We start from the raw sequence: 16579 nt of genomic DNA on the forward strand, positions 1-16579 counted from the left end.
AATATGAACAACCAAAATTATCAGCTGGATTCAACTATGGTTTCACAACTAACTGTAGTTAATCATCATGCTTTTAACACGGTTGCGGCTGTGTAATAACATATTAATGTAGTAATAACTACTGACTAGTCATGGGTCACAGCATATACATGTTGATAGGTGTAGCAGCTGGTGTGATCCCATCCCAAGATGGTCTCTATCTTTCCTTTTATTTTAATTTCCCCTGAAATCCAATTTGCACCATGTGCAAACCCAAATGTCAAATCTGGGATGCAGGCGGGTCTGTTGTGGTAGAAAGAGAGAAACTTTAAATAGAACTTTGGAAAATGCAGATTGGAATATAGTAATAATAATAAGTGACACATGTTTGAGAAGCTGAAATCACATTTTCATTCTGGAGAGAACAATTTATTCAATTTTTCTAAAGTGGCTCAGGCATTGGCAATTTCAGAATGCACTTATTTAAATTTTTGTGCTCAGAAGTACCACAATAACTGTCAAAAGCATACTTTCTCGTTGCTGGTACTTTTTTAAGAAATGTTGCAAATGTATGTTAAGCTGCACAAGTACAATCCATTCATGGGTCCTAAAACTGAGAAACTGTAAATAAAAACCACCATCACAGTATGTATACAAATACATTGGATTAGCTTGTCTGCCATGATTGTATAGCCTTTCCATCGACTACTATCACCGAGCTAGTGCTGTCCCTGCATATATTGTGTTCTTCAAAGCCAAATTGTCCTCTTGTTTTCACTTGCTCAGTTCCTGGTGCAGAGGGAAGCGGACCTGTTTGCGGAGAATGAAAGCCGCGAGACTCCATGTGACTGTGCAGAGAAGCAGCACCACAAGGAGTTGGCCCTGTGCCTGGAGTCGCAGATGGTCTTCTCTCTTGCCCCTGAGGCAGAGGGTATAGAGGCAGAGTACGCAGCCCTCGACCGAAGAGAGGTACAGAATAACATACCGAGAAGCAGAGGATATACAGCTTTCAGTTTGTCACCCTCAACTGGTGTTACTTAGACCAAAATCCTGCACAATGCCTACCAAACTGTTGAAAAATCTAATGAAGCCTTTAACATTTTTTGTCAGTGTTGTTGTTTCAGATAAAACCTTGCTCAAATACTGTACTTTAACGAAGCCAAAGCCACACACAGGTTTTCTATTATCGCAATAAACACCTGCTTTGTCATTGGTGTAATTAATAAACCCCATGCTTTCAGGTAGATGGGTAATAAACAGATGAGATGTATTTTTTAAGAAGTAAATTTTCCTTTCAGTCATATAGTTTATAGCTCTGTAGTTACCTCTCAGAACCAGACACTACAGCCCAGTGTTGCCTCTGGTCAGCCCCACACATCACCATGCAGCTTTGGTTTGACACAAACAAACACACAAAGTAGTCACACATAATAGCCTGTCGTAAGGCATGTGACTCCTATCATCAACAGCTCATTGGGCCCGACTAAGTCATGTGTCAGCAATTGTCTATACTTGATTTGTTTTTAATACGTCTACTCTTCTTTTTCTTCTCCTTTGCCCAATGTGTCTTCCTCTCACGCCCCCTTCTCTAGCTCTATGAGGGCCTGCGGCCTCAGGATCTTCGGAGGTTGAAGGACATGCTGATAGTGGAGACAGCCGACATGCTGCAGGCCCCTCTCTTCACTGCCGAGGCACTGCTACGTGCCCATGGTACTATTAAACTTACACACACACACAGTTGCTTGTTCTTAAAATGGTCAGCACAGGCAGTGTCCTTGTGGCCTTGTGGCTAAAACAGATATCATATATTTTGCACATCCCAGGTTTGATTCTGGCAAGGGACCAGTTATGGCATGTTCTTTTCTCTGTCTCCCCATGTTTCCTTTGTCACAGAATGAACGAGATCACTTTAATAATAATAAAATTTTTAAAAAAAATAATGGCAAACTGAATAAAAAGGCACTGAATATTAAAATTCAAGGCTATACACAAGTGTTGCTTTTTGTATAGAGATCCACTTGCAAAATCTTGAAACATGTTTTTTTATTTTGTTGCCCTTGTTTCCACAAAATGCTTACTCTTGTGAAGCAAACCCTATCCCACTGTTTACTTGTAAAGAAAACATTGATTGTTAGATTTGTCTTAGATTTTGTTTGTATTGGGGCATTAGAGAGGCGATATCTCATATATACTTCACACTACACTCTAGTGATTTCCTTGCAGACAAAGAGGTTATTTGTGAACAGCCTTTATTATCTGAAAGAATTTCACTTGTATGGCTTTCGGTGGAGGGTACCAGTGTCACATTCTCTAAATGCTTTTTTAGTGGGCTTGTCCTTTCCACTATCTGTGTAAAGAAACACTGATACATCCACAAATTGGGATACATATACACTTAGCATTTACTGTAAATGACTCCGCTTTTCATACAGTCGCAACCAAGTCCACAAAAAGGCTGCACCTTGCATTAAGATGTATATTAACACAAGCCATATTAATAGTACTAGTTCAGAAGGTGCCTGCTCAGAATGGGACGATTGTTTGGCCCTTTGCTATTGCTGCTTGCAGCTTTCTCAGGAACGACTCTTCCAAACTACCTCACCCTCAACACTGACTGCATAGGGTTATCAAAACAGTAACATCAAAACTCAAAGTAGCTGACACCTTGATAAGAATAACCAGTACTGTTGAGATATCAGGTCAATGCTAGCCCTCTCTTCATACGGTCCAGGGCTGCCCTTGTTTTTGTCATTGATTAATCTTTCTATTTTATTTCTTGATTCTAAAAACCATTCATTTACCCAAAATCAGATAAATGGTTGTCAAGACAAAACGACAGATGATTGGCTTTTGCATGTTTTAACTATGTGTGTGCATGATATATTAGAGAGGTCAGGATCTGTGAGTAAACAAATGCATGGCGATTGGCCAGTATTTACACCAAGACCTACTTATTCTTTTCTTTTAAAAATACCATAAACATTTTCATCCAAACAACGTTCTGCTCAGTTTTAAGTCGATGGACGCTTCACAAGATATGTGGCAGACAGAGATTCCTTGCTTTAATACATTCGCAAACAAATATGTACACATCTGCACAGCTCAGATCATATAAAATATGATTGACAGCATTTATGATAGTGTCAAGTCATCACAGTAATCTTGGATACATGCATCCAAGAGACATATGTTTTTAATAGGCTAAATCAGTAAAAGACTTCAGTCACTTGCCCTGAATGACTCCAGTAATGCTCTTATAACTATAACTTATGGCCTTAAGCCTTTAATTCTCAAACTAGCTTCACTTAACCCAGCTGAGTTAATGTGTATGACAAACTTCAGATGTTTAAAACAATGTAATTTCTTTAGAAGCCTTTAAATATCATTACCCCTCTTAATTTAACTTGGCTTAGATTCTGTTTATCAAGGGCTTCAAAAAATGTGTCACAGTTTGAGGATGATTTTCCATCTTTAAATACCCCATTTGCTAATTCAGTGAGCGACTGGCTGTTTTGCTGTGTGTGCTACATATTAGACGAGGAGAGAGTGACCCCAGATTCTTGCTATATTTATTCACCTCTGTCTGGGGAATGCTGTCTGTCTGTTTAATAGGGATGGAACACTTCAGGATTTTTGTTAAGCTACTGGATAAGAATATATGCATCATTAATTTCTTGTGAAAACTTTCACACATTTCCACACTGTCTTTTTCAGTTGTCTTATCACAATTATTGGTTCTTTCCTGCTGAGCTGCCAGCCTTGTCAATCTGTCTGTGCTTCTGACAGTTAGTATTTCCCAGCTATTTTTTGATATTTAAGCCTAAATGTGATGACTTTTAATTCCAGACTCTTTTTAACGGCCAAAAGCATTAAGATAGGGTCATATTCATTGATGAGTTTTAATTGAATGGAGATGGGGGAAATTGTTGCAATATTCATTATCTAAACGAGGCCATTTAGAGTCTGAGGCATTCGATTGGTGTCGAAACGTGTCTTGAGGCAGATAATGGCCTAATTGCACAGTTGACCGGGTCATGTTCCTTATTTTAGGAGGGGACTTTTTCGTCAGACGAAATTTGGACTCAGGCACAGTCCACAAGTCATTCAATATTTATACTCAAAAGCTATCAAACCTGTTCTTGTGTGCTAATGTGAGATTGAACAGCTATTCTACAACAGAAAACCAGATGGCAGCAGGTCTATGTTGTTGGCTGTTTAAAAGGCTCGGGTGGTTGTGTTGCCACAGAAGCGGGATTTGTGTGGGCTTTGGAGGACTCGGAAATGTGCTTAAAAATTCTTACAAATATAAGACAGGATGGTCTTTTTATGTGGATGAAATGAGAATTTAGTTGAGTGAATGTCATTAAATAGGCTGAATGTAAATTCTGTCACGTTGTCTTTAGTGTTTATCCATGCAGGTTTAAGGCCTGCATTCATCAAGATTTATAAGATGTTAACACATAATACATTATGTTTTTGTTTTTATGCTCTTTTGATCAACTCGGAGAATCTAGATCAGTGTAGTTTTGGAAGCTTTGTGTTACTTGGCCTGGTCTGCTTGTTCATCACATAGCTTATTAAAGCCTATGTAGCGGTAAAAAAAATTGTTGGGATCTTTTTTAATTTGGTTTAAAAGGCCAACCCAATGGGCCATTCAAACTTTATGTTCCAACTTTTATAAGAACTCACCTTTAACTACATTGTACACTTCTCTTATAGTGAGAATTTCCATTTCTCCTTCTCTCAGCATATCTTTATTTATACCTCATGTGCTCATTAAAAACTTTTAAGTTTATCATTTACTTTCAATTTATTCTTCTCTGTTTAGTTTTATGTCTGAGTGCTCCTTTCTCTTTAACTGTGTTTACTTTTTGGCTTCAGATTGGGACAGAGAGAAGCTTTTAGAGGCCTGGATGACCAATGCAGAGGAATGCTGCCAACGCTCAGGGATACAGATGCCCAACCCACCTCCAAGTGGCTACAATGCCTGGGACACCTTGCCCTCGCCGCGGACGCCACGCACCACCCGCTCCTCCATCACCTCCCCAGACCAAATCAGCCTCATGCCTGCTGATGAAGAGTCTTCTCTGGTGAGGGTTCCTTTGAGTTATGTTTGCTTAATTAATAGAATGAGAGGATGGGTGAAAATCTTAAATTGTCACTTTTTACCAGCCAAATTAGTAGTAAGGGCGCACAAGTTACAGTGAACTGGTGGGAGTCCAAGTTTGACCAAAGAGAAGTTAGACAGTTGGCTCCAAACTTCTTTTTTTTCCATAAGTTTTAGGTTAGAGGGACAGTTTACCCCAAAATCAAAAAATACACATTTTTCCTCTAATCTTTAGTGCTACAGTATTTATCCTTGTAGGTTGTTTCAGTATGAGTTGTCACTATAACAATAAAACATATATATTGTTGATTTTGGGGTGAACTGTCCCTTTTTAAAAGGAAAAGAAAACTTTAAACGGCAGTTGCAGGCATGGTAGATTAAAATGTCATTAAAGTGAAGTCTATCATTTACTTGTACATTTACCACCAGATGAAATTAAACCACAGGATGAGTAGCCCCAGGGAGCTGCATGTTTTCCTGGCCAAGAATCTCCTACAGCAGCAGAGGATCAAGCTAGCATGGAAACGACAGGCTAATAGTAATTGGCAGTATACCCATAAAAACTGTATTCTAATGCTTAATTAAATTGAGTCCCTGGGATGCCACAGATTTCCTGAAGTGTTTCTGTTGAATTCTTTAAATCTTCTCTGCCACACCATTCTTTCTGCATAATGTTGTATTATTTCCCAGCATTATATTGCTAGCAAACATTAGTATTCATGCCAGTGGTCTGACTCACAAACATAAAAAGAAGGAGGATTTCCTCGACTCCAAGGTGGTTTGTTAATTTTGGTGTAGACAAGCTCTAAACATGAGAGAATTTTAAAATACTTTCTTCAAAAAGGTAATTAATGTATGAAATGAGTGTGACTATAAAAACAGGTGGAAAGAACATTCCGTAGCAACCATATGCCTCAGTGTCAAACATGAAGAAATTGGCAATCAAACTACACCTCCAGATTTGTTTGTTCTGTGTTGAAATGCAATGTTCATCATGCTCCTCCCCAATGAGTTGCTACATTTTCAGAACCAGAGAATTTCCAGAGATACTGAACTTGCAAAGTTATGTTTAGGCAAAGCTACATACACGGGTGTCACTGTAGCTAACTGCTAATTGTTTTGACTCTACGGCTAAGGTAAAGAGGTATCAAGTATCTGCAGAGTAAATTGTGAGAATCTTGATATTTTCACAAAGAATAAACAAATATTTCATTAACTTGTAAAAACTACAACTTTCATGAGTCTTGAAGACTTGAAGAGGACACCAAATGTATTGGTGTAACTGAAACCCTCCAACGCCCTGCCAGATAAGAGAAACTACATTAATACTGCAAACACAGGTTGTTGTGGTTACAGAGGCAAATCCGTATCCGTCATCTGTATATTGACAGCAGTCGCATCACGGTGCCCCTCGCACGCAGTAAGGCCTGGAGCCAGGATGCAGAAAACAGTCGGATCATGTAAAATACATACTGTCTATATATGTCAACATGGATCAACCAAATGTTGCTTATTTCACATGTTAGTGTTTACTCCCATGTTCCCAACAAATGACTGTGCTTGCTGTTGCTTGCTGTTCTCACCTGATGTTGTTGAGCGGACATTATCAGGTACACGTTAAGTTAATCGTTTATTTGCTGAATGCTTTACTCGTGTGTGTGAGAATTGGTCTGGACATGAAGTGTCAGTAGCGAGAAAATAGTTACCTTTATTCTCTAAAGTTATGAGACGGAGTCTTCTCTTCTCCGTTCCTTTGTTTTACTCGCTATTACCTGCAGGTGTGTTAATTGGCCGAGATATGAAGCGTCCATAGCACAAAATTATATCACGTCAGAGATTAAACCCAGCCCTCTATACACTCTCCTCTCTCCCCCTCCTCCTCTACTCCACCTCAGCAGCGACAGATTTCAACAGCGGCGCAGCTGCTGCCATTTGTATGTAGGGGAAACATTGCTCTGGTTACAGAATCTGTGCGTCCACACGGCCATTATGACCCCCCTGCTGCAAAAGGGTCAGCGCACACGCTGCTTAATTGCCTTCCCATTATCCTGACCTTGTCTGAGATTTCTCGATAATTATCAAACACGCTTGACATTTTCCTGAACAGTCTTCTTTGTGAGCAGTTACCAAGATGAAAATCATGCTAGGTAACGTGACATGTCCTTGGCAGGTGGAACACTTACTGTAGTAGACTGCCAATGAAAGGTATTAAAGGGAAACCACCAGTTTTATCCATGTCACATCAATGGAAGCAATATATCAAATTAAATGCTGTGCTTAGGATATGTGCTAACTTAAACAAAATTCCAGTTAATTATGAGTTTATTTCCACATTAGGATTGCAATGTATGACAGTATATAATGTAACTTTTTTAACAGCAAGAAAGCAAAAATATTATATGACTCTTGTGACTCTATTACACATGGTATATTAGTATTAAATACTGCAAATTATTGTTGTCACAATATTGGAATTTCTAACTTTGGTTCAATACCTTGAAAAATATTCATACTCGATACCATGTGCGATGCAACGGGAAAAATTGACACATTGAGAGCATAACATTATGTGATTTGTATTAATAGATAAATATATAACAAGTCTTGTGGACTGTGTGTGAAGCACAACAGCATGTAAGTTATTTACTTCTGAGGACAGGAGAATGCAAAAGGAGGGAGGTGGTCCTGCATGTGGGCACTGGAGCAGTGTGTGTCAACTCGCTGATGGAGAGAGGAGAGTGAGAAGGCGCAGCTGGTCCGGGTGTATTGATACTGAAAAATGAGTATTGAAACTGTCTCAAAATCTCAGTGTACACTGTATGTATGTACCTATATTTTGTTATTTTTGATAGGGGTGTAACGGTACACACAAGTCACAGTTCGGTATGTACCTCGGTATGGGGGGTCACGGTTCAGTACGGGTTTGGTACAACGGAGAAAAAAAAAAAAAAATCACATGTAAAAGACGAGCTTTTTTTCCATTTATTTTGAACAGACACCAATTGACTGCAAAATAAAAAAAAACATCTCCTGTTATAAAAGTAAAAAATAAATAGAATAAAACATAAAACAAATGTATTAGGAGGGTTCTCATGATGCGCTGATGTGCGCACGAGATGGGACACTGTAGCGTGGCTCAAGCACCTTTAATAAATACTTGAAGCCAGGCTCCTCTACTACGGCATATGGGCGCATAGATTTTGATATGTATATGCCAATTGCTTCTGTGATGTTTTTGGCCCTGCCAGTGTTAATGTCAATGACATACCACACCTCCGTGAAACATCGCCGGCAGACAGTCTTTGTCCGGTCCTCCACTCGTGTGCCATCACCATTATATTGTACTGGGAAGCCAAAGTGCTCCCAAACAGCTGATTTAAATGAACGGGGCTCCTCCAACTCCACACTTTCCATCACTTTCCTTCTTCGTCCTTTTTTGTAACTACTTCTTCTTCTTCTGTAATGACTGTTTCGGGCAGCTTTTAGGCTCATTACCGCCACCTGTAGTAAAGTGAGGACTCAACTTTTTTTTAAACTCACTCAGACATATTCGTCGTATGACTGCGTGCACCGAACCGTGACGCCTGTACCGTGACGGGTCGGGACGAATACAAATACCGTTACACCCCTATTTTTTGACAACTGCTAAATGTGTTTTACATAAAAGTTGAAACTTCACTGTAAGCATGGAAAGGGCATTTTCATTGCTATTAGATGTACTTGAGAACTTATGTTCTCTATCATGATGGAAAGCTGACCCGTTCAGTAAGTACCCTCTACAGTACTTATGCAGGAGTATTTTCTAGAATGTTTTTGACACCTGATATTGGTGACCAGGGACTTAAAGCTCTTGAAATGACATTGCTACCTGTGGGGAAAATCTGTTTTTGTCAGTCTCTGAAAAGTTTAGTGAGAAGACATAATCTTTTTGGATGATTTGTCCTCTGGTGGATATTTCAGTCCAGTGTGTGTTGGTATGTGAATTAAACTGTTGATAGATGATAGTTGAAGCTGACAGACTTGATTTCTCAATTACCTTATGAGAAATTGTAGGTTGTGTTTGTCTGACAGTATCTTTTGTCGTGGCTCTGAAAGGCATGCCTTGAACTCCACTGTGCCAATCGACCGGGGCTACTCAAGGGCCCATTTAAAGGTTACAGTTGATTATATCACATTCTGCTCTTTCACAAATCAATACTTACATTGTTGAAGTACACTGCCTCCTTTCTGTCTTTTGTTGGGGTCAGTCTTTCACTGTAACAAGGCCTGTGTGTGTGAGTGTGTGTTTGTCCCTTTTGTGTTTTTTATGTGTATCAAGTTTCTGTGTAATGTGAGAAAAACCATCTAATGACAGAACAGGAATCTGTGAGACACATGCTAATGTGAGGTCATCATCTTGACCTGGGCAGGCCTCTGGCACAGTGTTTTTTCATTAATCAAAGACTACCATTGTGTGTAGTTTACGCACATTGACATATCAGCTTATTAAGGCATAGTTTTCCTTGCCTAGCAACACCATTGAATATTTAAAATTAGGCCACCCATCATCACCACATTTTGAGCATGCCTGCTCTCAAGATTCACATTCAATTGTGTGTTGTCATTCAAAGGGCGATGTAATAATGCATGAATTGTTCTGGAGAGCTTTTGGAAACAGAGAATTACAAATCAGAAAATTAAAACTTTTATAAACTTTTATAGCAGGCTTTATAAATCTAGAAATATTTGTACTGTGACTGTAATACAGATTTTATTTTTTTTCTTTTGTGTCACAGTGTGGTATCTGCATGTCTTCCATCTCCGTCTTTGAGGAACCTGTTGACATGTCCTGTGGCCACGAGTTCTGCAGAGGATGTTGGGAAGGGTAAGTCATGTTTTGGTTAGGCCTGCGGATTCTGCGGATCAGCTCAGGGCGGACCTAATTTTTATACCTAATTGCTGTCTGCGATGTATGAATGTCTCCTCAGGTTTCTAAATCTAAAGATCCAAGAGGGTGAAGCGCACAACATCTTCTGCCCAGCCTTTGACTGCTACCAACAAGTGCCTGTGGAAGTTATTGAGAGCGTGGTGTCTAGAGAGATGGACAAGCGCTACCTCCAGTTTGACATCAAGGTAGTGAGATGGAAAAGACATAGATGTGCACCAAAAAGATTTTTAGAACTTTCTTCAAATAATATTGAAATGATTTCACCAGCTTTAGAGTTAAACACTACTTCTGTAGCTAAGATTCAATGTAAAGACTTCACTGAATATAGATGCCGGTTGGATAACAAGAAACGGCACACAGGGAGCGAACACTTACAATAGTAGAGATATTCTTGGAATTAGGTTAGTTTAATTGATTTAATCAGAAATAAAGTCTTTACTTGGAACCACTACCAACCAGCGAAGGACATTCACTTTAGTTTGTTTTCAACATAAGTACCTTTTTCTTGATTATAGTTTTCCTTAATTGAAAGGTTTAAGAGGCACAAATCTCACATGAATTACCAGCCTCTTGTTTGAGCTATCATACAGACATTAACCTTTATGTCATTTAAGGTGCACATAGCTACACCATAGTGGATCTCTTTTCAAATTTGGGTTGAGACCGAATTACTTACAAAATAGAGTAGCACTTAGGACCTTGGATAGTTTCTGGCTGATGGAAACGTGCACAGTGTAGGAGACTATTGTAACATAAAACATGCTTTTATTGGTGTCATTCCTGATCTTTTCATATTTTAAAGTCACTTGTATATGCACCTTTGCAACCATTAAAAAGTAACTTAAGGAAAGGAGAAAAGAAGGATTCCTTCATTGATCTCTTCTGACAAAACCTTTTAAGCCTGCAACAGATAGTGTTGTGGTAGAGATCAGTGTATTAAAGTCAGCCTTCCTAAAATACCCATAGTTGAACAATAGAAAGTAGATTTCCTGACTGATTTCAATCTTCTTTGTTACTTCTGTTGACAGGCATTTGTGGAGAACAATCCAGCAATCCGCTGGTGTCCTGTGGCAGGTTGTGAAAGGGCAGTGAGGCTGAACACCCAGGGCCCTGGGACCTCCACGTCAGACGCTCTTAGCTTTCCCCTCCTTCGGGCACCTGCTGTAGATTGTGGCAAAGGCCACCTCTTCTGCTGGTCAGTAATCGGCACTAGGGCTGTAGCTATCGATTCTTTTTGGAATCGATTAATCTAGCACTTTATCGATCGATTAATCGATTAATCGTATATATATATATTTTTTGCATTTTTAAACAACCAAAACAAATAATGCATGACGAAAATGAAGTGGCTGTAAAATGATCAACCATTTGGCTTTTATTTCTTTAAAAAACAGGTATTTCTTACAACTCCAACATTTGGCTCCAAAACTTAATTGCAATTTACCCATTTAGTGCAAGTGCAAACAATTAAATAACAATACAGTTTCAACTTACTATAAAACATGTATAACATGTAACACTATGAATCAATACAAACTTAAATAGTAACGGCCATTTTGCCTTAGTGTTGTCTTATACAACATTACAAAAAGGGATTGCACCTTCTAACCACCTACTAACAAATAATATATAATCTCTGGGATAGGCCTATTTGCTATGGTAAACTAGCAACCTATGTGTGTGCACGCATGCTGTGTTATATATAATTTTATGTTATACACAGCACCAAATCACAACAGAAGTCATTTAAGGTCACTTTTCCTATAGAACCGGTCCGGACTGTGTTCATTTAATTAATAATTTCTTCATCGTCGCGCATCTACAATTCTCCTCCGCTCTGTTTTACGAAGGGAGGAGCTCCGGACCGACGTAAACAAACACACGTACACACACACTTACAGACAGACAGAGAGAGAGAACATGTCACGTCGGTCTCAACTGTCTGTAAAGCAGATATCATATCTACGTTTTTTAAACGCGCACAAACTGATTCTGCTCTGGCATGTCATCTCAAGCCTTCGCAGTTCTCCGTCGTGGTGGCGGATACGCAATGCAATCCCCCCCGGGCTGCTGGAGAACCAGCGTGAGGACGTGAGTTTAGAGGTCCAATCACAGCCCTTGCTGTCTCCGTTTCCCCTCGACGGAGTGACGGACACTCCGTGCCCGGAAAGTACGGAGAGGCTCTCCGTCAGGCTCTCCGGCGACGGAGAGGGCTCTCCGTGTCCGTGTACGGCACTTTACGGAGTAGTATTAACAACGGTCCGTGTGGAACATTCAAGATCCCTGCGCGTCACAGGAATTTAACGACGCTTCGAGGCAGAGTTTTTGCCTCGACCAATTTTTGTAATTGAGTAACTCGAGTAACTCGATGAATCGTTACAGCCCTAATCGGCACCATATCGTACATTTAAAAATGTAAAAAATGTTGTAATTATGTATATTATAGTTTAAATTTGGATGTTTGCGTTGTAAACCTGAAATAATCTAATGTTATGGTAATGGATTTACATAGGCATTTATTTACAGAAACGCATCAGTAACATTCAAATTGTGTCTGTCTTTATCTGAAGTTCCCAGGTGCTCTATTACTGTGAAAAAGAAAAAACGGTTGAGGACTCATGAGAGAGTTGGGTGTCCAGTCAAACCCAGTAACTAGGAAATAGGGACCATTTTCAGTGAGCCCACCAAGAATCTAAGGGCCTCTCCAACAGAGCGCTCTGAAGCTCTGTGTGAACCATCTCTCTAAAAAACAGCACTCCATCGATTATTTCGTAATGATAGAGTGGCTAGATGGAAGGCACGACAGAGTAAAAGGCGTATGACAGCCTGCTTGGATTTCTTAAACTGCTGTTTGGCAAACTCTGAGTATGAGGACAAAGATTTCCTAGTGAAAACCGGATAATACTCATGATGTGGCTTTTGCCAGCCTTGATGCTATGCTAGGCTGAAATCCTGCAGTTGCAAGCTTTGTATTTAATGCTCAGACGTGGGATTGCCTTTTGATATTATGCATATAAAGTATATTTTCTACAGTGCTGAACTATTTGTTTGACCTATAACCAATCTACACATATTTTGGTCAAATGTTTTTGTCATCATGGAATATGTTTGCAGATTCGTCGTCAATGATGAAATGTCATCTGTTTGTATTGACAACAAAGTGTCCAAAATATATATGTATGTGTATAATAATACTATATATGCCCATGAATGCATGTGTATCCATTCATTCCCTCTGTACACACATATGTGTATACTCGTACCACTACTGGTCGACCACTCAAGGGTAGAGGGCCTAGTTGCTGTGTTGTCTTCCACCTTCTGTCCTCTGTAATCTTATTCCAAGAGCCCTGAAGAATGCCCCGACAGCTCCCCCACCTGCATATCACAATCTCCACACCCCAACCGATAGTACACACCTCACTGCACCTCACTTCACTATATGGTTCCTGAAAATGGCCGTTGGGTTCACTTGTCAGGTTTACTCAACAGTTCAGCTGACATGATATTAAATCTGACACATAATGGAACTGGATGTAACACGGGTCTGACTTGTATAGTTCCCTTGACACGAAGAAGGCATATGGTTGAAAGGTAGATATGGCCAATGGTTGACGGTTTTGACAGCATCTCTGGCAGCACTGTGATTGGTGTGTTCATCATTTGTCTTAATTTCCTTGTATAGTCACGGACAGAATGGGATCTTTGAATAGGTAATTGAATCTGTCATCTGTCTGTGTATATTCCAGGGAGTGTCAAGGCGAAGCCCATGAGCCATGTGACTGTGAGACCTGGAAGTTGTGGCTACAGAAAGTCAATGAGATGAAACCTGAGGAATGTGAGTATTGACACTAATGTATTAATTTTAGTTTTTTGGTCTCTTTCAGATATGAAGATACAGCTGAGTTCATACTGTTTCTAAATAATGTGAAATGGTTTTAAAGAATAATTGTAGAGTCTATGTCTAGTCTCTTTGTATTGTATTGATTCTAGTGGCACCTAACTTAGTCTTTATACCAGTAGAAGTTTATGAATCTACATGGTGGAACATTGCCCAGATTTTTTTGGGTTGCAGTCAAGGGATTGATTTTAAACTAAATTACTTGGAACTCAACCACAGTAATTACAAACAGTTTAGCGCTAAGCCAATTAAAACCCACCATGTTGATGATAAATTATTAATTAAAATGAACAACCCACTCATTGAAAGTATGCAATGTTTAGAAGTGGTAATTGGACTGTGGGTAATCTAATAGATGATTTAAGATGACCCGAGTTGCTCCAAAGTGCCACTTCACTGATTTGACAGTTGAAAGATAAAAGCAATTATTTTGTTGTGGAACCACCTTCCCCTTCGATTTCCCCAGATTCTGTTTTATCTTGGCATTTCAAACGGCACATCAGAGGTGCTTTGATAATAGCCAATTACTCTGTTTGTGTGTGGGGGGTAGGGGGGCACGAGCATCTTGGGAGATGTTAGCAAAATATATAAGCAATACACATTAGTCAGGCAGGACAATTTCCCACTCACTGCAGTGGTCTGTTTAGAGGCTGTGGTAATAGCCATTCTCATTCTGTCTCGTTATGCCTTTATTTGTTCTGTTTACCTCCCCCTCCTCCGATTGAAGTGGCTGGTGTGAGCGAAGCTTACGAGGATGCCGCCAACTGCTTATGGCTGCTCTCGAACTCCAAACCCTGCGCCAATTGCAAGTCCCCAATACAGAAAAATGAGGGCTGCAACCACATGCAGTGTGCTAAGGTAACTAAAGATGGGAGGTTTCACACACCTGTCTTACTAACACACGTTGTAATTTGATGTCTCTTTCATCTCGGGCTAATTTGGATCAGTACGTTTTCACTTATTGATGATCTACAGGTGTTACACATGTGAGCCAATAATAATAAAAGAGTTCAAATTAAATTATATTTGGGCACAATTACAGGCACATTTCGCCCTTTGCCCTCGGTGATTTGATCATAGTAAATTTAGAGCACAGCACAAAGATTTTGTTAAGTTAAAGGTGCTAAATTATATTTAGAACCTGTAAGCAACTTAAGAAATTGTTTTATTAAGACATGAAAGATATATTGGGTCCCTTATGTTTAAATGCTTATTTTTCCAGACAGTGTATTTACACTTCAGCCAAGAGGTGGTGAAGTGCTACTATTTTTGGCACCAGAGAAGCCTTTTTTAAAATATCATTTTCTTTAATGTTTCCATTATTTGTCAGACAAAGGATGGGAATTGGGGTGTGTGTAGGTGTCTAAGAAAAGCTTACAAGATTGACAAGTATTGCTATGTTCTGTCCTCAGTGTGAAAAAGCGAGGACAATTAAGTCTGTCTTTATATAAAGTACACTGTAAACACCATCAAGCATATTAACATCATAAAGCATCCAATTTGCACTGATCACCATCTAAAAGCAACGCTTTGGTCCTTCACTGGGTGAATTCTGATAGTTCTGATGAGCCCCCGAGTCCTCCAGCCATCAACATTTCCCAGAGGATTGAGCGTTTGATTGTTTTAACTTGAAAAGGGAAGCTGTGGGTCACATTTTAGAAAACACACAGATGGTTGTTGTGACTCAATGAAAAACAGCTGCCTTTAAACTTCAGAAGCCTTATGGAACAAAAGATCTAAGATAGTGGCTAATTAAATTGTTTCCTGTCGAACAGCTTTTGTTGTGTTGTAGCTATATTTTGGATTCTTGTGATGCTTCGCCATATTTAACTTTTAAATATCTCACAACACTTGTGATGAATTTGCTTTTGGTGGTTGGGAAATTTTTTATATTTTTTTTATAATTTCCACCTTGAACCCATCTGATATTTATGATTTAATGAGTACGACACAACTGTTCTGTTAAATGTCTGATAACATCCGCTCTACACTTGAGCAGAATAAGTAAGTACTCTTGTTCTGAGGAAGGTATCCGTCACAAAGGTGTTGTAATGTAATAGTGAAGGTGAAAATGTCTAATCACATTCAAGCTGCTCTCAGCCTAGTTTTGCTATCATTATAAACGGTTATTTTACAAGAGGCGGTTATGATGCTGTCACGCTCATAAACAATCCATCAAACAGCCAATAAGCCCTGCAGTTAGTCAGAGGCCTCTGTCTTATTGAGATGGACAAGCGAGAGTAATGCAGAGGTGATTGAGACAGTCAGTGGTGGAGGGGGAGTGTGAGACTGATAATCACATAAGAGTCATGTTTCCTGACAAGTGTCTCTGTTGCTGGAGGGCAGGCCATGAAAGGAGCTCAACCAGGCTCCTTCTGTCTCTGTGACGGCACTCTCACTGTCTCTATCCTGGTTAAACAGGCTGACTAGAGATGGAGATTAGTTTGGGTTGAATGGGGCAGCTTTCACAAGCTGAGAGGCCGCCGAGGGCTCAGCCTCTTGACCCGTTATTACCTGGTAAGAAATGGCTTTACCTCTGTTGCTTGGAAACACAGGACTCAGTGTTGCCAAGGAACATTTCTTTGTCTTTTCGCTGCCATTTCCTTCCCTCCGGTCTGGCTTCACACTTTTTTTATCTTAAGTCTCTCCAATTCACACGCTGTCT

The 16579-nt window shown here is 39.7% G+C and overlaps 1 protein-coding gene across 2 annotated transcripts in view; it reads left to right on the forward strand.

The window, feature by feature from the left end:
• LOC311259630 (ankyrin repeat and IBR domain-containing protein 1-like) overlaps positions 1-16579 on the forward strand; it is a 34459-nt gene that overhangs the window by 4656 nt on the left and 13224 nt on the right. For both annotated transcript variants that reach the window (XM_084356879.1, XM_084356880.1), the window contains exons 4-11: positions 766-948; positions 1572-1689; positions 4861-5069; positions 9862-9950; positions 10054-10198; positions 11042-11208; positions 13763-13851; positions 14642-14772. In XM_084356879.1, the coding sequence (XP_084213005.1) occupies positions 766-948; positions 1572-1689; positions 4861-5069; positions 9862-9950; positions 10054-10198; positions 11042-11208; positions 13763-13851; positions 14642-14772 (1131 nt within the window). The remainder of the gene's footprint in view (positions 1-765; positions 949-1571; positions 1690-4860; positions 5070-9861; positions 9951-10053; positions 10199-11041; positions 11209-13762; positions 13852-14641; positions 14773-16579) is intronic.

Source organism: Pagrus pagrus (genome assembly GCF_965226575.1).
Source record: "Pagrus pagrus genome assembly, chromosome: 7".
Lineage (NCBI taxonomy): Eukaryota > Metazoa > Chordata > Actinopteri > Spariformes > Sparidae > Pagrus > Pagrus pagrus.